The sequence below is a fragment of the Anopheles arabiensis genome, chromosome 2, assembly GCF_016920715.1.
Source record: "Anopheles arabiensis isolate DONGOLA chromosome 2, AaraD3, whole genome shotgun sequence".
Classification (NCBI taxonomy): Eukaryota; Metazoa; Arthropoda; class Insecta; order Diptera; family Culicidae; genus Anopheles; species Anopheles arabiensis.
The window spans coordinates 62,447,807-62,470,548 of NC_053517.1; the positions used below are offsets into that span (position 1 = coordinate 62,447,807).

Consider the following 22,742-nt stretch of genomic DNA (forward strand, 5'->3'; position numbering starts at 1 on the left):
AGGGTCATTCTGGCCATGACGAGTTTGGCGGGAAGGAATAAGGAGCGGGGGTCGGTCACGAAGACGACGTGAGGGGGCATAGATAGGAATCGAGGATAGGAGGGCGGGAACATCCAAGTCATTGGAAAGGAGGCAGGCAATGAAATATGACTGGATGTGATAAATGCGCGTTCTTAATGTCTCTAGCCCGAGCAAACGGCATCGGATAGGATACGAAGGAATTCGATCCGATCGTCCAAGAAAACGACGGATAGCGACACGAGTGAATTTCCGCTGGATTCGTTCGATCCTATCGACCAGTGTTAGGCCGGCAGGCCACCAAACTACCGACGCATTTTCAAGTATCGGGCGGACCCAACAGCAGTACAGGGACTTTAAACACATAGGATCAGTGATCTCAGAGGACATACGAATAATGAGACCGAGCATTTTATTGGCCTTATTAAGGGTGATTTCGATGTGTTCTTGGAACGAGAGTTTCTCGTCGATCCACACTCCAAGGTCCCTTGTGACAGTAACTCTGTTAAGTACAGTGTCACAAAGAACGTAATCGTGCTCGATCTTATTGGACGAGCGGCCATATGAAATCACACAACATTTATCCGGAGACAGACTAAGACCGTTAGAGTTACACCAAACATTAAAACAATCTATGTAATCCTGTAGACGCGCACAATCAGTTAACGAGGTCACTGGTAGGAAAATTTTGATGTCGTCAGCGTAAAGCAAACAACCATCAGGAGGAAGAACATTAACACAATCGTTGATAAACAGTATGAAAAGTAGGGGACTAAGTACGCTGCCTTGGGGTACCCCAGAAGAGGCAATAAAAGGCTCGGAAAAACTATTTTCGACTCTGACCTTATAAGATCTACCGTAAAGGTAAGATTTAAGCCAGGATAGAAGGGGATCACCAATTCCGAGTTTCTCGAGCTTAGAAAGTAAACAAGCTAGCGATATAGAGTCAAAAGCTGCTTTAAAGTCGGTATATATAGTATCCACTTGAGAGCCACGCTCCATGTTGTTAAAGATCGAGGATACAAGGCACATTAGGTTAGTAGAGGTTGAACGTTTTGGCATGAATCCGTGTTGATATTCTGAAATTACACTTGTAACACACGAACGAATAGACGAATGAACAATTGACTCAAACACTTTGCAAGACGAACACAATATGGGCACACCCCTATAGTTAGCACATGAAAAACGGTCGCCCTTTTTGTGGATTGGAATGAGCCAGGCTTTTTTCCACAGTGACGGAAAATAGCCATCCTGTATTGATCTATTGTATAATCGGCAAAGTAGAGGAGCGAAAAATGTAGAACATTTCTTTAATAATGCTGATGGTATCCCATCAGGACCGGGGGAAAAAGATAGTTTGAGTTTGGATAGGGCAACCAACACAGAATCAACATGAATTGAGACATTATTACACGAAATCACATTCGACGGTGTATGAACAAGACAATCAGAAACATTAACTGGACTGCTGCTGGGGTCAACGAAAACACTAGAAAAATGTTTGGCAAAAAGTTTACTCGAGTCTTCGGGAGAAGAAGCGGACTCATTATTAAGGGATAGGTTGGAAGGGATGCCATTCTGTTTCTGACGCGATTTACAGAAACGCCAGAAAGACCGCGGGTTCGATCTAAATTGGACTTGCAGCCGTGCCACAAATGATGAGTAACACCATCGATTGTAGGAGCGATATGCATTTGTAGCGTAATTATGGATACGTAAGGTGTAATTATTGCGGTTATTGAGAAAAATTCGGCGGGAACGACGTGCCTCGGCTCTCAGCGATCTGAGCGTCCTATTCGACCACAGGGGGTAAGGTGGGGGTTTGAGACGAGGACAACATATAGGGAATGTGGGAAAGCCTTCTTTTTTCAATGTACCATCCCCGTCAAACATAGCGAGGGTTGCAAGTAGTATCATTTGCTTGAAATCTTATGATATTTAAAATAATCTTTAGTTTCTATTCATAAATTATATTTTTTGTGGTGTTATTCGTCGAAAAGATCACTTTATCAATTTTTGTGGAGTTTGCAACATAAAATGTAAAATTTCACGTGTTTAGTATGCTATAAATTGCACTGTTATACCTGCTCTCGCGGTGCTATAATTAATTATAACGCGGTGCTAAATTATAAAACTAGGGGCGAAAAAACTGCCTAGCTTCGCAAGCTCTTTGATGCGAGGGCTCTGGGGCGGGGAACTTATATGGCGTGCGAGCCCTCGCGCGCCCTCGCAAATCGCTGTCAATTGCATTGCAATTGCACGTGTTTAGTGTTATTTGACAAATAACACCGCAATAAAAAATAAATGATTAATAGAACATAAAGATTATTTTGAAAACCATAAGATTTTGAGCAGATAATACTGTTCGCAATCCTCGCAATGTTTGACGGGCTTAGATACGTTTCCACGGAACGATTTCTGCACGATGGAAGGGGAAGGCTTCACCATCAAACAGATTCGAGAACGTTTTTGCGTTTCAATGACACGATTCTTTGGTGGATTCAAAAGTTGTAATTTTATGATCTTATACACATAAACACTTTTTTACCTTATGAAAATCACAAAAATCCTCTAATGAATGTTCTCCCATGCATAGGGATCCTAAAAATAGGTTTAATAACCAAAATTCACAGTTTTCTTTGCATCTATCAAAAGGATACAAGCAAAGATTCCTGTCATCCAGCATACAGCGGATGGCATAAATTGAACGACCATGTTGCCATAGGAAACGGTGGTTTTGACAGGAGTTTTCATGCAGCAATCGTTCTGTGGAATCAAGGCAATTTCTGAAATTTCAGCATAAACCAAATACACTCGAGTAATATAACAACGTTTTGAACTGTCCTAAGAACTATTCTATACAAAAACATTCAAGACTTTTTTTCGTCGTTTTCAGTGTATACGAAACTATGCAATAGTTGAGTGTAAAGTATGCTGTAATAGAATGCGGAGTGTTGGTTAGTGTGCATTAATTGGATTTATAAATCGGTCTAAAAATCAGTAGTATTCATAATACACCAGTTTTATGTTTGAAACTTATTATATATAAAAATTTCAAAATATAAATGATGTATATTAGACACACATAACATATTGTGAATATTGCGATTTTATCCATTTCAAATATATGAAATTCGTTGGCTGTTCCCTTAACATTGCATGTGAGCGTTTCTACATACACCGAGACTGCAGCTGAGAGATGGCTGTGAGAGAATTGACAACCGGTTTCTCACGCCGGTGTGTGTAGAAGCTCCGGAAAGCGCCGAGATGAGACTTTTAAAATTATGTTGTAAAAATCCATTTGAATCGCTAAAATGAAGTAAAAAAAACAATTCTTTTACTTTTTAGTAATATTTCTACGATTATTAGACTGCAAAAATGCAAACTGATCAATTATAGTTAAACCATAAACGCCATAAACTGCCAATTTAATTTTTTCTCAGCTCCATCGTTCTTTGCATGCTGAGGAGATTTCTCTCACCGAAAATGCTGTCAGTCGCTGTCAAAGCATGCTGTCAGCTTTTTTCTCAGCTGCAGTCTCGGTGTATGTAGAAACGCTCTGTAAAAAAATTCTTGAAGATGAGTTCTCTTATAAAAAAAACAACTTACTTTCATGTACACCTTTCCCCAAGTTACGAGACACTCGAGTTACGCGAATTTTTTATTTTGACAGTTTATACGTCAAATTGGTACAACGTTCATCCAACAACTGCCTTATTAAAAAATGCAGAATTTTCTCCACAAATTGTATAAAATAAGTAATAATGAAAATTAAATTTTCAAATTGAAAGATAAAAAGATATTTATGATACATGTTTTGGATGAGAAACGTGATATTCGAGTTACGCGAAAATCCTAGTTACTCGAATGTCCTTGGAACGCATTATTCGCGTACCTCGGGGAAAGACTGTATGATATATTGTGCTGTTAACCATGTCGACCAATAACGATTATTAAATTCATGTCTCTATTTGTTTTTTTAGCTAGCTCTGCTTTTGGTAACTTTGAACCACCTCCGTTTACATGCACCTTTGTCTTCGTTGTCTTAAACATACGTATATATTCTTAGTAATATAATAATACACTACTACTCATCACTTATTGAACCAGATCAGATCAGCTTATTTCAGAGGAAAGTACACCGCTATATCCTCCTGCATTAGAAAGCATTCTTCCTGTATTTGGCGTGAATGTACGCGAACATGCCGGCTTATACAGGCTTTCGAGACTTTATTTTTTCCTTGCTAAGGGGGGCTTGAACCCACGATGGGCAAGTTGTTGAGTCATTTGATTTGACCACTGTACCACAGGACGACCCACACATTAAATACATACAAATTGTATGAAAAGAGCCTCCCGAATAACGAATGAATCATTGGAACGGATTAAATTCGTTATTAGGGGTTCCACTGTACATACACAATTGTTTCATTCAACATTCCCCGAGTTGTGGAGTAGATCAACGTATGTGCGCAGGACGGTTACAGAGCCGTTCAGCGAATGGTGAACACTTTTAACGAAACATCAACCAATTATTGCAACTATTTAATATCTTAAAACTGAAAGGAATGATGACGAAATTTAAGTTTGAATCTGCTTTCATCTCCCCTATGTCCTTTCATTTAATCAAAATAACACGTGTGTTACAACACTCAAGGATATATCACCATATATATATATATATATATATATATATATATATATATATATATATATATATATATACATACATACATATATATTGAAAATGTACGCGCAATCTTGACGCAATCTCATATTATATTATGCTCAGGGTTGGCTACGCGAAATGATATTTTTTTACAAAACGAATATAAGCCCAATCTGATAACCGCTTTCCATCTACGAAAATGAGTAATTTATATTTGCTCCAGCTGTAGGTGTATTGTTGATTCAAAGTTTCAAAGACCAACTCAAGTAAACATTGCTAAAGTGCTTTTGATCACTTTTCAACAATAAGTAAACATTTGAACGACAACTGAAATTCTGATGCATTTGTCAACATTGTTCAATCGCTACTAAATTCTTGCTTTCCCCAATATCAACGTAGGTTTATAGTACCCGATTTCGTTTCTCTGATGTTTATTTTGTTAAATTTAAAATTTTGTAAGGCTACATTTTAATTGATTTTGTAATAATTTAATAGTCAATTATTGATTTTGAAAGTATTGGGTTAAATTCTTCTTCTTCTTTGGCACAACAACCGCTGTCGGTCAAGGCCTACCTGTATCCACTAGTGAAGTGAGCTTGGCTTTCAGTGACTTATTGTTACCATAGCAGAATAGTCAGTCCTACGTATGGGGGCACGGTCTATTCGGGGCTTGAACCCATGACGGGCATGTTGTTATATCGTACGAATTGACGACTGTACCACCAGACCGGCCTATTGGGTTAAATTATTGGCAAATAAATTCAAACAATTTAAATAAATCCACGCAAAGTCTAAAATTCTTACAGTAAACGGATTAACTTAGCGGTTTCACTTGTTTAGATTCGATTGAACGAAATTCAGACATGCATTAGTATTTCAGTTGGACGTCAAATGTTTACTTACAGTAGAACAATGTTCAAAAGCAGCTTAACATTGTTTATTTAGGCTCAAAAATGGTGAATTGTTTTAGTTTAGAATGGTAAACTAATTGTTAGCGCCAGTTATTGCCTTCAAATCATCCTTCGATCTAATGATGTTGAATTTAAAATGTGTTAACTGACGTATACCTTTTATTTTGCTTGCTCCTATGCAGTTTTTGTGCTGACAGACGACACAATAGTAGGCTTTGGTCAGTCTTTTCTGTTCTTCTTTGTTTGTGCAAATAGTAAAATTACCTGATGCAGTGGGAAAACTTGTAATAATATAGCATAATGGTGTCACTGGTAACAATGGTTTAATTTGCTTGTGTTTTATACTCGTGTATTCGTGTATTTAAATAGTCAAAAAGATAAAAATTGTTACTAGAAATAGATCAGTATCATCGAAAATGACAAATTATATGAAGAAGGAATTGAAACGTAACCTTCATAGATATGGTTCTACATTTTCCCTTGGACTCATTAACAAACCACAGAAAATATTAGCATACATTTCCCTCGTAGCATTATAAAGACAGGAAACCGTATAACGAAGAAACACACATACATTCGATACTGAAACATAAAAAGCAACTAAATTAACAAACAAACAGTTTCTCTATCATATAATTATTTGGTTTTTGCTTGTCACTCCATATCTCTCTCTCTCTCTCTTTCTCTCTCTTTCTCTCTCTTTCTCTCTCTGTTTCTCTCTCTCTCTCTCTGTTTCTCTCTCTCTCTTTCTCTCTCTTTCTCTCTCTCTCCTTCTCTCTTTCTCTCTCTCTTTTTCTCTCTCTCTTTTTTTCTATCGATCTCTCTTTCTCTCTCTCGCTCTCTCTCTCTATCTCTCTCTCTCTCTCTCTCTCTCTCTCTCTCTATCTCTCTATCTCTCTATCTCTCTATCTCTCTATCTCTCTATCTCTCTATCTCTCTATCTCTCTATCTCTCTTTCTCTCTATCTCTCTCTCTATCTCTCTATCTCTCTATCTCTCTATCTCTATCTCTATCTCTATCTCTCTATCTCTCTATCTCTCTATCTCTCTCTCTCTATCTCTCTCTCTCTCTCACTCTCCTATTCTTTTTCTTTTTTATTGAGGAGGAACGGTTCAAATATTCCGTATTCTCTTTCTTCTATGTAGTACTTCGATTCGTACTATTTCGCATAGGGTTTTTATTTGTTTCTTAAGTTTTTCTTGAATCATTCAGATGACGATTAATTAGTTAAGTTAAGGTCTGATAAAAGTTTGTTATCTTATCTGCCCGTTATTATACAAACTTTTCTTAACTGTACACATCACGAATGAATCAATGTAGAATATATACCGTACCATATGCAAAATGGAGAAACAAGTGCAATGGTTTATCCCTGTCGAGTTAGGGTAAAACCTGTGGTATTCTCCATAAAAATGTGTATTAAAATCCAAGTACTGTATCGATAAAAATGAAGTATTAAAAAATATTAGAAAAATTAAACAGTTTACACAAGCATATTTCATGTTATGTGCAAAGCTTTTTACGAATTAATGTAGTTTACTTTCAAGTATTATGGCTCTGTTTCAACTACTATTTATACCTCTTCGTCTATGCTTTGCAATGGAATAACCGATTGGTTGAATATAAAATAGCTCAGAAAGTAGTCTCGTCGTAAAAAAATCGTAACCAAAAAAACCAACTCTCGCAAAACATTGCGAAGGTTTCGTGAATTTTGTTAATGTTTATGTTTTGTTAATTATTTTTTTTCTTCGCTTTTTATCGTGGAAATAATCATTCACTGTGTTTTGGGGATTTTTCAAAACAAAAAAAAAACAATTTTCTTGTTGTTTAGTTTGCTATAATTCGCCATGTTATAACAGTTCTCTAGGATTATAACTGCTAAAACTATGGGCAAAAAACAGCGATTGCGAGGCCGCATGGGAATTCGTTCCGACTGCACGAATTTGTTTTGCGAAGCTGTTGATACTTCTCAAGCATTAATTCTAATAGAAAATATTGGGCCTCTTTTAAGATAGTAGGCAAAAATTTCAGCCTGTCAGCTGTTTGCATTGTATAGCAGTTTTCGAGCAGCTATCAAAGTATAGTATACAGGTAGGCTTATCCCATGGTTTTTGTTAAGAAAGGTTGATTTTTATCTCTTCTGCTTCTGAATGAAGATTTGAAAAATGTTTTGTGTATTCGTCAAGCTTCTAGAAAGCTTGTCCGAGCAAAAGTTTCTACCCGTCCTGTCAAAAAGTGACGTTAAAATTTGATTATAAAAAACGGGCTATGCGTCCACTTGATCTACGTACACTTTGACTCTAGATTCCATCACCAGATCTCTTTAATGCACCCTGCGGTAAATGAAAACACGACCTTTTCGACATTTTTGGAGCAGGTATTCGAATCTCATTCTAGCTGTGAGGTTTAAATAATCGAGGATGAAAATCGCAGTCTAGTTTTGTCCCATGTGACATTTGCTCGATTTTTTTCCATATCTCCTGGACTAGTACTCGATACGCCTGAAATTGTGAATTTTTATGTGATCAACTGTGCTGAATACGCCAAGATTTTCTATACTCGTATAATAGACTGTTTTATCGATACACGGTGGCGTCTAGCTCATTTTATATTCATAACTTTGGTTTTCAAGAACACAAATAAACTTTGTGCGTGTTATTTTGTGAAAATTTGGTGTTATTTTGATATTTAAATTTGTTATGGCTACATTACCAATTTTATAGATAGGAAACTTTATATACCGGCAAAAACCAAAAAAAGAAATAAAAAAAATCACAGTTGATTTTGAAGGGCTTTTTCTAAATATCCTTAAAATTGTGCAGTTTAAGAGATGTTAAAGGCTCCAATTACAGGGAAATTGCTCGAATTCTCTATAATCCGTGCTCGAAAATGTCAATTGGGGTGTGTGGTTTTGTATGGAGTATTGGCATGATTTCTGCCGCCAACTGTCCAACTCAATTTACAGGGTTTTCGAGGATTATATAGACATGTTCAGCGAGTTGTAGATTCGTTCAGGCATATAATAGACTCTTTCAGCGAGATATAGAATTGTTCGGAAGTAGGCGTTGACATGTTCGGTTATACTGTAGAGCTATCACTTTCGTGCCCCTTAGACTGCAGCTTGGATCGTTCTCACCAGGAGGTAAACAAACGGAAAAAATTTCAAAAAAAATATCCTTTTTTACTAATTCATGTATTAAACAGCTTGAGGAATGATTATTAGCTATTTTTAGGATATTTACAGGGTTTTCAATGATATTATTGACGTGTTCAGCGAGTTGTTGATTCGTTCGGGCATATAATTGACACTTTCAGCGAGATATTGAATTGTTCGGAAGCAGGCGTTGACAAGTTCGGCGATACTATAGAGCTGTCACTTTCGTACCCCTTGGACTGCAGCTTGGATCATTCTCATCAGAAGGTAAACAAACGGTTTTCGAATAAATAAGATTTTTTCTACTAATTTATGTATTAAACAGCTTGGGGAATGATTATTAGCTACTTTTAGGACTTTTAAGAATGAAAAATTGAACCCTGCGGCACAGTGTGTAAACAAAACAAATGACAACACTACAGAATTGCTGAACTAGTCAACGCCTGCTTACGAACAATTCAATATCTCGCTGAAAGTGTCAATTATATGCCCGAACGAATCAACAACTCGCTGAACATGTCAATAATATCATTGAAAACCCTGTAACAATGAAAAATGGAACCCTGCGGCACAGTGTGTATAAAAAAACAAATGATAACACTACAGAATCGCTGAACATGTCAACGCCTACTTCCGAACAATTCTATATCTCGCTGAAAGAGTCTATTATATGCCTGAACGAATCTACAACTCGCTGAACATGTCTATATAATCCTCGAAAAGCCTGTAAAAAAAATTGTTAATATTGTGAAAGGCCCCATGTAAAGATATTTTTACTCGACCCTGCAGTTGCATGGATATAGCTATCGATGCATCACGCATAATCGGAAGTTCCAGATACACAAACTTTTTCACGATGAAAACACCAGAAAAAAAACAATTGCACTGGAATTTTGCATGGAAACTATTCAATGAGCATAATCAGAACGGACTGACACACATTCATTATATGCTCTTCCTATGTAGGCAGTATTGTAATGGCAGAACAAACTAATGGCGGGTCAAAAAGATTGTTATGAACAATGGACAAATGCATTCTTATGCTTTTCTGATTTGTATTGTTGTACTAAGTGTCTTTGTAGGCACGGAAAAAAGAAACTCTATGGACTTGTTATGTATCGTTAAAAAATTATATCTGATGATTCATTGTATCATATAACGCTTCAACGCAAATATTACGTTTATCAACAGAACTTTTGCTGACATTTTGGTACATTCTACTTATTTAGATTCCTTCAACACCCTATACTTACGCCCACCCACCATGTTGATTTCTGTATTGTATTAATCTATTACTTTTCTATCCAATATTTTGCCTATTTATTGTAAAACGCTAGCGTGTTTTGTGTTATGCTTTCTTATGCTCAGTAATTTGCTAATTTAATATAGAAGGCATTCATTTCAGACTTCTTAGTATTGGAAAAAAAAATATTTCCTCGAATGTTTTTATGAGTAAGGTGATTTTTTCTGTGAGTTGATGATACTTGTCTAATGCATTTTCTGCATTATAGCTATGAAATCTTTTATGAATGTGAACCACGACAAATGAATGTTTTCACTTCTTGCAATGTAATTGCTTAAAACACATCATCAGCATCTGAATTTCTTTACCTACCGGTATCGGAATTCATATTAAACAAAAATTAATCAAACTAGACGTTGCTGACCAGCTGTCCTGATTTCATTATATATACTACTCGAACCCTCTTCGTAATCATCATCGTCCAACAGCAGTGTAATGATTGTATGGAGTTTCAGAAGATAGGTTTACCCATTAGTATACGACATTATTATATTAAACGTAAATCTTCATATACCTCCATGTAATCAGTTGATAGCAGCACCGTGTCACATTATCGCAATTTTAACAACGTACATGTCATTTATGTGCCACGCAAACCACTCAACTCAATAGAGAAACTTACCGATGAGACCTATGTTACTGCTGCTAGCCAATATTTGTTTGAATAAATGCGTTTACTTGTATATTATTTTTTTATGAACAAAGGGGACAAGGATTATTTTACGATGAAATTTTTCTTACTGTCTCTCGTTAAAGATGACACGAAATCCGCAGCACCAAAAGTGGAAAGAATTAATTGCTTGTGGAATTTAAGCCATAATGGCCATATTACATTGGATAAGGTGGGAAGAAATTAAATACGCCAGAAAGCTTGTAACATCTTTTCCACAAAGACATTTTGAAAATGAATAAAAAAAAGTGAAAATTTGCATGCCCGTGGTCAGTTTCGTGCCGAGAGGAAATTAACTGTCAGAATGTCAAATAAAAGGTAAACATAATATTATTTTCATTTAAATGAAAGGCAGCACAAGAACAGAGATGATTTCATCATGATATCAATCGTTTTGATCGGTCCAGCAGAATAATTACAACTAAAACCAATTCTGATTTGATGCTTGTTATAACACTAGCAAGAAGAATTTTCATGTCAAATCGCTCACTGGAATCGAACTTGAAAGAATAGTTCCAATTCCACCTATCCAATGTAATATGGCAAAAATGCGTCTCGCCAAGGACGGAACTCCATGTTCAAAAGCAGAAAATGTATATGAGACAAGAGATATAACTCATCGTGCGACGAAACGGGGTAGCGTTTTCCTATCTATTTTACAGTTTTAGGATCCGATCGTAGTCAAAATTTTGTAAATGGGTACGTATCCCATATTGACTGTGCTTTATTATGGCCTCGAATGTCTCGAAGTGATTAATCATCAGGTAACACTGTTTTAATAACAAATATTGTTACGGCATTGGTGCTATTGGTATCATCAGAATTGTTATGTACATCGTAATTATTATTACTAATACGACAATTTTTGTTAAAATTATGTATATCGGCAGTGAAACTTGGGACGTCCGTGCTAATCTTGGTATTTTCAATGTCATTGTTGCTATCGGGTGTGTTCATCTTAATTAGCCTTTTGGAAGTCATTCCCAGTGATGAATTTATTCTGGTCTGCATGCTGGCAGCAGTAGAATCGGACGCCAATTCTTGCTCCTTGGTTGTCGATAACGACATCGGGGTAATTTCATGCAAAAAGGAACATCCTACCATCGAGTAGTTATGATTTCTTTTGCTATACAAAGGCTCATGATCGTTCAGGCAGTGATCTTCATCAGTAACTCTACTGCAGTACAAGCAATTTTGTTCCAGCTTCTCTTGACGTTTATCACAAGAACTTCGATTAATGTTCGATGGCAATTTTACGACTCGATCGATCATTCGCTACCTAATATTGGCAGAATTTAGAACGAAGGGTACATAAAACATTTTGCTCTCCAGGAGCAAACTAGCTGCCGTTTGAATCTGCAATAAAGCAATGAGTGGTACGTAAATCAGTAAGTAAGTATTTAAATATGTGATGTGGCTTTTTAACATAACAGTATTATAATTTACCTCTGGAATATGCGCCAGAAGATCACTCAGTCGATTGGGATTATGTGGAACAGTGTGTTGCAGATAACTTCTAAGTACTTGTACGTATCTTTCTTGTATGCTTTCCAGCTCAACTTCTATTTCGTGATCATGTCATGCAACAGAAACGCGCAACGATAAAAAGTATGAAAATCGTTTTCATTAAAGCAGGAATGCATATTGTGTTAATCTGTCATCAATTACCTGTATTAAGTAGAATGTACACCTTCAGACAAACATACTCTTCCATTTTTAGTTTAATTCTACGAAACATTATCGTAATTTGGGTCATTTTCTCCACCATTTGGCCAACGTCGATCTTAAGTTGCTCTATAGATATTGGATGTCCCATTAGGGTCGTAAGGCAGGATTGTAACGTATTCAAATGGGCAGTTATCTGATTAGAAATTAGAATTCATGTGATTATAAATTAGAATTATGTTGATGTGATTAGAAATTAGAATTATGTTGATGTGATTAGAAATTCAAAATAAATCCTCAATATTTGTATTGAATAAGTATCACTCACCTCTTCAGTGAACTCGGGATCATTTTTATCCGGTGTTAGCACCAGTCCTGCACTTGGCGTTTGGGTAACACTGATATTCTTCTTACCATGCATAGCTTGGTAGGCAGCCGTTGTTAAAACCAGTATCTCATGCCACTTATCCGTCAGCAATTTAGTATGTATTTCGACAGGAATGTCCGTATAAAACGGAAGCTTGCGTGTCCACGAGACCAGCTTGTGTACGATCGAGTCGCCAATATTACACAGCTTGTCACCAATCTCTGACTTATCTGCGAGGAATTCACTAAAATGCGGCAGAGTTGCTATATCTTCCATTGCATCACAGTCAATTAGGGTGTGTATCATATTCAAGGCCTGTTCGTACGAAATCGATCTATCCTTAGATGAGCTTACGGCATTATCAAGCCTGTGTCGTAAATGCACGATCTCACTCGGATTGGTGAGAGCGGTTTTGAGGATGGTACCGTTCATTAAGTTCAAATTCATGCTCTCTGATTTAACCAACGCTGGGGAAGTTGTCGAAGGCAGATGATGGTGTTGAAGGTGCGTTGATAAATGTGCGTGCTGATACGCATTTGAAGACTTTGGACTTTCCGCGATTCCAACAGAACCAATACCGCTGCCTAGTTGCAGCGAACCTCCTGCTCCTACTCCGATGTCACTAAGATTAGTGATAGCGGCTCCAATGGCACCAGAACCTTGCTGTAACTTAGTGGTAGTCGATTTCAGGTTACTCTTTTTATGTTTCTTATATTTAACTTTATACAAGTTATAAACAGCTCCACTATTTCTACCACCGGGCATACGATCTTCTCGAACCGCTGAAATCAGGTTTTAGAACATTTGCCAAGTTAATAAGGAATCAAAGTGGAACAATGTGTAAACTCAAGTAAACACTATCATAACCAATTTTAATTTTTTTTTTTAATATCACCATTTTCGTGAAAGCTTACCTTGAAGCACCATGCCTTGCTCGATACACTTTTTAAACCTACAATACTGGCAACGGTTGCGCTGAGCCTTTGTTATCTCACAAGTTCCATCAGCTACACATGTATATACTCGACGATTCTGCACAGTTCGCTTGAAGAACCCTTTGCACCCTTCACACGTTATTATGCCATAATGTAATCCTGTTGCTTTATCTTCACATATCATGCACACCAACGGTTGATCGTCATCGTCCGGCGGCATGTCGTCTAATATTTCCTGCAAATATATGTAACAAAATTTCAGTTATTTCACATTATGTTACGATAAAAAAATTTACCTTTTTCGGCCCACCCGCAGATCCTGTACCAGACAAGCTCCAAGATATATTTTGTTGTTGCTGCTGCTGTTGAGATGTAAGGTTAAGAGCTTGCTGTTGTTGCTGAGATCCCGTTGATGAAAATTGAGCATAGTCCCCGGCCCACAGCCGCTCCATATTAAGTGGTAAGTTAGTGCGAACATGGTTCGTTCCCTGCCAAGATTGAGTATGACCTGCGACAACAGCCGCTGCGGCAACCGCTACTGCAGCTGCAGTTGGCGACGTATTCGGTACAACTGACTGTCCCAAACTTAAGAGAAGATGTGCTGCCTCTTCGTTGTTACTATTTTGCGACACAGTGTTGTGGGAACTATTGTTGCTGTTGCTATTTTCGATGATTTCAGAACTACTACTATTGCTAGTATTTGCGATCCCACCATTTGTTTGATTAGGATGTACTTGTTGATGGTTATTAACTGTGCTTGCCGCATTCTGTTGATTCTGCGAATGTTGATGATGTGTCAATTGTTGTTGTGGATGATGCTGCAGTTGGGTTCCGAGATTGTTTCCTGCGTTGTTGCTACCTACCGTGGCTATACCAGACACTGAATCGGTGTCCGTACTTCCACTTCTAACAGTATTTGTTGAATTAGTGTTATGGACTTTTTGCAACGTAGTATCGTAGCTCCATACCATCGTACGTACGCCGCATGATTCACCCATTATTACAGTCGGTGTCATACGTGCAGGGGTTTGTGATGCATTTGACCCCGAGCTACTAGGATGATGCTGTGGCGATTGCTGCTGTTGGTGATTATGAAGAGAATGTTGTTGTTGCTGCTGCTGCGTTTGTTGTTGATGCGTGTGGTGGGGAGATAATATCTGACTTCTTATAGGTGGCAAAGGACCACCTATAACTTCTGGTTTTACGCCATTAATTCGGTGAGGTGTCATAACTCCGGAAGATACTACTGCAGTTCCAGATAATGCTGCGGGACTTGGCCATACCATGCGATGATTTTGTTTTTGGTGATGCTGTTGATGTTGTTGCTGATGCTGTTGATGTTGTTGCTGATGTTGTTGCTGCTGTTGCTGTTGCTGTTGCTGTTGCTGCTGCTGTTGCTGCTGCTGCTGCTGCTGCTGCTGCTGCTGCTGCTGCTGTTGCTGCAGCTGCTGTTGCTGCTGCTGCTGCTGCTGCTGCTGCTGCTGCTGCTGCTGCTGCTGCTGCTGCTGCTGCTGCTGCTGCTGCTGCTGCTGCTGCTGCTGCTGCTGCTGCTGCTGCTGCTGCTGCTCCTGCTGCTGCTGCTGCTGCTGCTGCTGTTGCTGCTGCTGTTGTTGTTGTTTTGGTTGTTGACTTAATAACGCATTTGTTTCATTTTTCACACGAAACAATAAAGCAGTATCACGAATCGGATTACGCATCGACAGACAACCAACCGTGGATGCAAACGAAGACGTGGTTGTAGGTAGATTGTTTGTTGTGAAATTCCCAGCTGGACTTAATGCACCAACGTTAATAGTTCTTCCTATCGATGGAGGTTGATGCTGAAGGTGGAATTGCTGTTGATGTATCGATGATGCATGTTCGCGTTTGACAATCACCTGAGGTTTTTGTGTACCACACGATGAACCCATGGGCACAGGACTGTTTGGGTGACGGTATGATATAGATTGATGCGGAGATATCGGTGGTTGCATCGGGCCCATTTGGTTAACATTTCCCATTGGTCCTGGACTAGCGGACTGACGTATAATTGCCGCATGAGAAAGAGCTACGGAACCGGACGAATTTGGTGATTTTAAACCGCTGCTTGCACTACGTTCACGTTTTATAATTAGCTGTTGGGCATTATGAACCTCCGAAAAACTTGTGTGAACAGTGCGATGGTTGTTCTGCACAATCAAATGTTTTTGTTGACGTTCCTTTTTTATGCGAATCTGTTGGTGCATTGCTTGCAACATTTGTTGTTGCGTTATAATTACATGCTGCTGCTGGCTAGAGTTATTAGGCACTGCGCTACTAATGTTTCCAGCACAGGCTATAACTTGACTAGAAATAATCTTTGAAGGTAATCCACCAACTTCAGTGAATGATTTTTGAGGATGAAAGGATAACGACAATGAGGATTCCTCTGAGGCGGTAGTGTTAGTGGCAGTGTTAATCGTGGTGGTAGTGTCACTGAACGTTGAAGAGTCTATCCTCGACGGTGATATGATGTTCTGCCTACTTTTATGATCATCATTCATTTCTTTTCCATCTCTTTGATTACGATTTGAAATTCCAGTATTTTTATTAGAGTCGTTGTAAAAAAAATTTTGGTCACTTGATACGATGATGGAGTTGGGTATCGATGAACACGAAGAAAATATCGATGATGTAGATGCCGATGTGGATGACGATAGTGTGGATAAACACGGTGATTCTGTCAACTTTGTGGAAAGAGGTGGCAACGATTGCTGCTTCCGCATTCCTAGTGTTACCAGAGTCGTAGCTGCTGCCGCTACAGCAGCTGCAGCCGTCGCTGTGTTTCCCGTGCTATTACCTTGCGGGTTTGAGAGGTTATTGTTTTTCATTCGTGATAACGGGGGAGTAACAAGGACCGTTGCATGATGTTGTGTTTGATCACTACTAAACAAAGTTCTGACGTTGTCAGTGCATGGGTTTATTGCAGTACCGCTTGCAGCCACTCCGTTTTGTGCTTTCGTACAATCTATATCATTTTCCACACCAACACTCTCCTCGTCGTATTGCTGGTGTAGCGACTCAATGGATTTTATTAGTATTGCATTGGTGGTTTTACTACTAGCGCCACTATCTATGTGGCATGTTGTTGTAGTGGTAGGGACAGCACACCGAATGTTGTTAGTATTATGGCCGGTATGTATTTTGATACTGGGAGCGCTATCTAATCGTACATAGTTGCTATTGTCGAGAACGTTGTCACAAATACTGCTACTATTTCTCTGTTCTTTAGTACTCGTCGATGTAGTTGTAAAATTGATCGGAGGATTGACCGAACGAGGTCGTTGTTCATCAGCTACAGAACGTATAACACTAGCAGCGGATAGGTTTGATGCACTGCTCAGACCACCATTTATACCGTCTGTGTGTTCCTCTGTTAACACATCTGGTGAACAGTCGGGGGACACTATATTACTACTCTCATACGCATCGTCCTTCAGATTAATGGTATTTAGTACAGTAGCGTTGTCATACCTGTTTATTGTTGGTTTTGTTGATGGTTTTGAAAGCAAAGTGTCTGTTGCTGCTAGATTGCTACCGTCTGATTCATAGCTGGTGAGAATATACTCTTCTTCCTGACCACGGCATGCATTTCTATCCTTTAATTCGTTTTCATTCAAACCATTTGCATGGTAATTGCTGGTGATTTGTAAATCAACATTTTCGTTAATACCAGCACTATTGCTACCGCCATCATTTGCAGATGTTTGTATACCACTAACGGTGGAGCACACTTGCTCTTGTTCTTCATCTACACTTGATGGCGAAGTTGGTGACGAAGTTAAGGCGTCAGGTGGATCCTTTTGCAGCCCATCTTCGCTGATTTCCATCAAACGGCCCTTTTGTGGCAGGCCTAGATGCGCAGGCTGCTGATCACACATCTTCGGTGACACAGGCTGCAGAAGGTCTGGTGACGATGTGCTCGTTTCAGCAATGGATTCGCCGTCGCTGCTACATCGTGAGTCAACTTTTCGTCTCTTTAGTTTCAAATCTTGAAATAGGCTCATTTTATCGAGCTCGCTGTATGGTCCACGGCTCAGTGTCATAATTCCTGGAACATAGTAACAACAGAAACAAAAAAGACAACATGATTAGACAACGTTTTGTAGCTGCAGGCTTTATGTATTATTACCATAATTTTATAACAGGACAAGTATAAAGTACAAGACAGAAAAAATATTTAATTGATATATTTTATGCAAATAACTTGATTATGCGACACTTGTTGCGTACACTTATGCAATGTTGAGAGCTTGTTTAAATTAGATATTTAAAAAAAAGCATTCTGTTTTTATTTGAATGTTTTTTATGGACGAACCTGCAAGATTAATTTATGGCGATGATTTATTCTTTTTAGCACTTCTCTGGCATTCTACTTCTTTAATTTACTAATTTAAAAAAATCAGAGAAAAGATAACTGTTTCGATTTTATTCCAGCAGACAAAATAAAATCTACATGTTTATTGATAAAGAATAGACAACAATTTTATTTTGAACATTGTACTGGATTATAATTTTCGGTGTTTTATTTAAATTTACTCTTCGTTGATTGTGCATTTCAAAATTTACTTTATCTTTACAACACATAATTTGACAGTTTTACGTAAATTTTACTGTACTAAAAATTATGTACATACTCAGTATTTAAGCATATATGCTACAGAAGATAATCTCATCCACAATTCATTTAACTTTCATCTTCATACGAAGGCGGAGAAGGCGAATTGAACGTGTTCAAATTTACTTGTTTAGATGTGGCATTACAGTCGGAAATTGTACTAACAACCAGCTGCAGCTAAAAGTCTAGAAGGCAATTTGTGATAGAACTAACCTACCCTAACAATTAACCCAATTACCGACAGCTAACCAAACAACGATGCGTTGAAAAATGGCATGTTTCCCGACCTACATCCAAAACGCCAAGAATATATTTTTGGAAATTTGATGTGTGTGAATGTATACCTCTACTAAACCATTCCAAATGTGCGGAAACGTTATCGTCATTGCTGATATTGACGTTACTATAATATTACTAATCTCGATGACAACTTACACTTGCATATATTTGGGAGATAATGGTATTTGATTTAATGCTTATGCAGTTTTTTGCATATTCAAATCTAGTGTTTTTGAATAGCTCCAATCACTAATAACACAGTTTTTTTATCGTTCCTAATGAAGTATTGTTTTAAAAACGTGTTCCGTCACGTCATCTTTTACTCCTCTTTTACACAAACAGGAATAGCATTTGTCATATTGCATGTCTTATTTATATATTTCTTTATCCATTTATTTATTATTCAGTCCATTTTATGGCCGGGTAGTATTGCTTGCAACTTGCAAAACATATATCGTTTTTTTTTCATTTCTATCAGGTTTTTATCCTCTTTATTTCATTAAGATTTTTCACGTTTGCTTTCTGTACTCTATTTTTGTACTCTATATTACGTTAGCACGTTTGCGTTAAAAGTACTCTATTTTTAATTAATATTTTTCATGTACTGCATGAATCGATGGTTTTCCTTTAGTGAATTTCAACATTGCAAACATTCTAGCTATATTATAAGAACATTTTCAAACTACTATCCTCGATATCAATATTATATACTTAAAGAAACACATATAATCGAATAAGTTTTCAAAATGCGAATAAATTATCAACCCATTCCATCAACATAAAAACGTTCACACATTGCTAATGTTCGTAGACAGTCCTTGGAATGGCTAAACAAGCTTGTGGTGATTCGATGAACTTTTCACAGAGCGGAGAATCTAAATGCATGTAATCGTCAAGGGGAAAACTATCTGAAAATAAATTGACACTACTTTTGCACCTTTCCTAATGTTATAATCTTCAACACTACCTTAAAGAGTGTGTGATTTTGTAGAGCTTTTATCTTAAACAAATATATAAGAGGATATAACGAATTAAAAGCAACCAATTTTTAAGAAACTGTACGACCAATCAAATATTAATATTATCTAACAGATGCAAGAATTATGCAAGATGAATCTCAGAGAGTTACCACAATCAACCTTCCAGAAACTTAAAGCCTCTATCATCAAATGGAGTTTAATTTTCATTCTTCCATAATTTCTTTTCATGTATAACAAATTATTTGACGGCAAGCGATAATGATAAAGGATACAGAAATGATTTGTATTTTACTTTTACACAATTTTATTCAATGTATCTGCTTTGATAGAAACATCGGTGACATTTGTCAATTAATACAATGCTCAAATTACCTAATGATGTCATTTTTGATGCTTCCTGCTTTCCCCCGAAAACTGCCTCAATTGAAATACGATTTTGATTTTAGCAAAATCGGTATTTTTCGCACATTGTCAGGAAGCAGTATTTCAAATATTTATCACAATCGATCGCACGTCAGTTTTCGCATAAACACTAAACGTTTACATTGTAGCTTAGATTTATTATCTAGCATCACGATATCAAAGTTATGGTCTCAGGCAAACACCTCTAAAAGATGTTGTGGTGTTTTAAACTTGTTTTTATGAAATAAATATAGTGCAGAATGTTTTATTCACAACTAAAAAAAACTCTGATTTATCAATTTAGGCATAGATTTAGTGGCTAACAACGGCACGAGTTGAAAAACGTTTTATTTTTATTCGTGCCATAGCACTATCACAGCGAATAAATTCAAATACGAACACACCATTTCTTAACTTCGATGTACATGCAATTTCTTCATGTATATGCTAAAATACTATTGTACTGCATTTCTCATTTTCACCGTATTTTAGATTAAACGTATTAAACATTCTGTACTGCCAACAGCAGTGAGAGTAGCACTGTTCCAGCATTTTGAGTTTAAAATATTTTCCATACAAATATTCACAACCACACATACATTGTCACTCTTTTGGTGTAATTATAAAAAATACAAATATCTGATTCGCACTAACAAATCCTTTACACAAAATCACACAAAAGTAACTTGCACTCATTGAATCTCATACACTGAATCATCATGAAAACAGTTTAAGTCTTTTTCTCGCATTACATGCACTCTCACTTTTCATAGTCAACTACTAACACCATCTGCGCATAAGTACTAACTTATAAACTCAGAACAAACCGGAAAAAGATAGAATAAGTACACATTCATATCATATCAACAAAAGCTGTGTTCAAAAGTTTTGCTTAGCAATACATTAAGACAACGATCACTGGTTGAGAATATTGAACGCCTGTACAACACTGAACTATAGACGTTCATTTCCACAATATGCCCCGAATATAGGAGTTAACAATCAACACATTTTAGTTTCTTATTCATACCACACCAAGATCAGTTGGAAGAAGGTGTAACAGGAATGACATACGCACACACTAGTAGATTTGCACTTATTTAATAGAGTAGTGTACAACCATAGATTGTGCAACGAACACGATCACAATCGAGCTGTTTCTTTTTCTTTGTATTGGCGGATCTGTTTACTTTTTTCATTCCAAGTGGAGAGATTGCAGCTGCTTGCGATGCTGTGTTAGATCACTGCACTCGCTCAATGTTGCACTACATCAAGGATTTCCGTGTTTATGATTCGCAGATCCAGTGTAGCAACACTTTGATTTAAATTGACGTATGTTGAAGGATTCAGGAACTGATGACAGAATTCAACTCGCTAAGAGAATTTTACACACTTCTCTATGTTATAAGTATACAACAATTCGCTATTTAATTTTCATTCAAGCAAAAAACTTTCTCGTCACTGGTTTTGGTATTATTTCTCACTTCATTTCTTGCCATTCAACTATTTGTATGCGTTTTAATTTGATACACTTGCATTTGACTCCAGGAAAAGTTAATTGAGTTTGACATTTCCCCTTAACGTACACATTAATGACAAATATTTAACCACCGTTTCCTGCCAACCTGTAAAAACTTAAGGCAATAATAGGCAGGCAATTTGTACTAGCAGGGAGACCACGATGAAAGCGTTGAACATCGTCGTCTATAATAGTAGAACTCCGCTATTTGAGTGCTGGCTGAATGAAAACTATTCATCTATCTACACGAAGTAATTGTAGTGCCGAGCTAAACTAAAAGCGTGTATGTATCGAAGCAAAGTAGGTTACGGAATGAATCGTCCAAACCAAGCCGGCTCGGGTTCTCGGCGCGAGCCGCGCGAGTGGCAAATGAAAACGAAAAACATGCTTCCGCCCGTCGGCAACTTCATTGCTATGTGTATATCTCCCACCCCTTCGTGCCTGCTCTTTCACTCTATAGCCCACATCATTGAACATACTGCAACCAGGAAAAGCTAACTGTGAGGAGCCATTCCGCACAACATCGGTAGAGCCAACCGATTCCAACAAGCAACACCACACAAGTCCAATGCTCTTCGCGAACGCGATCGGTTGGTTGTGTATGAGCATACAACGGTAAAATACTGGTGAAGAAACACCATGAAAGAGAGTGAAAAAGTGAGAGTAGTGAGAGCGAACGGGAATTTTTAATGGGGGTCGATGGTGCGATGCATTATTTTATTTTCTTATTTTTTACGTTCGACCATCAACCGGATTTCCAAAGCAAAGCTGCCCCACTATTGCAGCAACCGACAGCATCACACAGTTACGGAAACCGGAAGAAAGTAAATTCAAAGAAGTATTTTCAACTCTTCCGTCTATAATTTCTAAACTATTTTTTCACTTTTTAACCAAACTTAAATTTAAACAAATGTTTCAAAAATCAAAATGTGCAGCTTTCATTTATTGCAATAAGTTTTTTTTTCCTGATTTTTATAATATTCTATAAACTAGGAACGAATTTCAGTTTGAATCATCTGCACGTTTTGCTTGACATTTTGATCGTTTTAGTTGTGCTAGATATGTTAAAAAAGCTACAACAACAACTATAGCAAAATGAATTTTGTTCGATGGTATGATCTGATGTAAAAATTAATATTATAAAAGACTAAACAATAATCAACATCATTTTTCTAGGCACACATTAATAGATTGTAAAAAAAATATAAGGAAAAAAGTTTATCAAGGTAAA

General features: G+C 37.4%; 1 protein-coding gene across 1 annotated transcript; it reads right to left on the reverse strand.

Moving 5' to 3' along the window:
* Positions 1-9,871: 9,871 nt before the first annotated feature.
* On the reverse strand, positions 9,872-22,231 carry LOC120893324 (hormone receptor 4-like). Its single transcript, XM_040295132.1, has 8 exons — positions 19,963-22,231; positions 15,252-17,764; positions 13,992-15,080; positions 13,675-13,930; positions 12,722-13,542; positions 12,397-12,589; positions 12,175-12,290; positions 9,872-12,084 (listed from the first exon to the last, which is right to left on the reverse strand). The coding sequence occupies exons 1-8, from the start codon at positions 19,973-19,975 to the stop codon at positions 12,004-12,006; spliced, it is 5,082 nt and encodes a 1,693-aa protein (XP_040151066.1). The 5' UTR covers positions 19,976-22,231; the 3' UTR covers positions 9,872-12,003.
* Positions 22,232-22,742: the final 511 nt, after the last annotated feature.

Coding starts and splice junctions, on each gene's coding strand:
- LOC120893324 (XM_040295132.1), bottom strand. Junction 13,543..13,674: donor GCAAGGCATGGTGCTTCAAG/GTAAGCTTTCAC, acceptor ACCTGATTTCAG/CGGTTCGAGAAGATCGTATG. Junction 12,590..12,721: donor ATCCCGAGTTCACTGAAGAG/GTGAGTGATACT, acceptor ATTTCTAATCAG/ATAACTGCCCATTTGAATAC.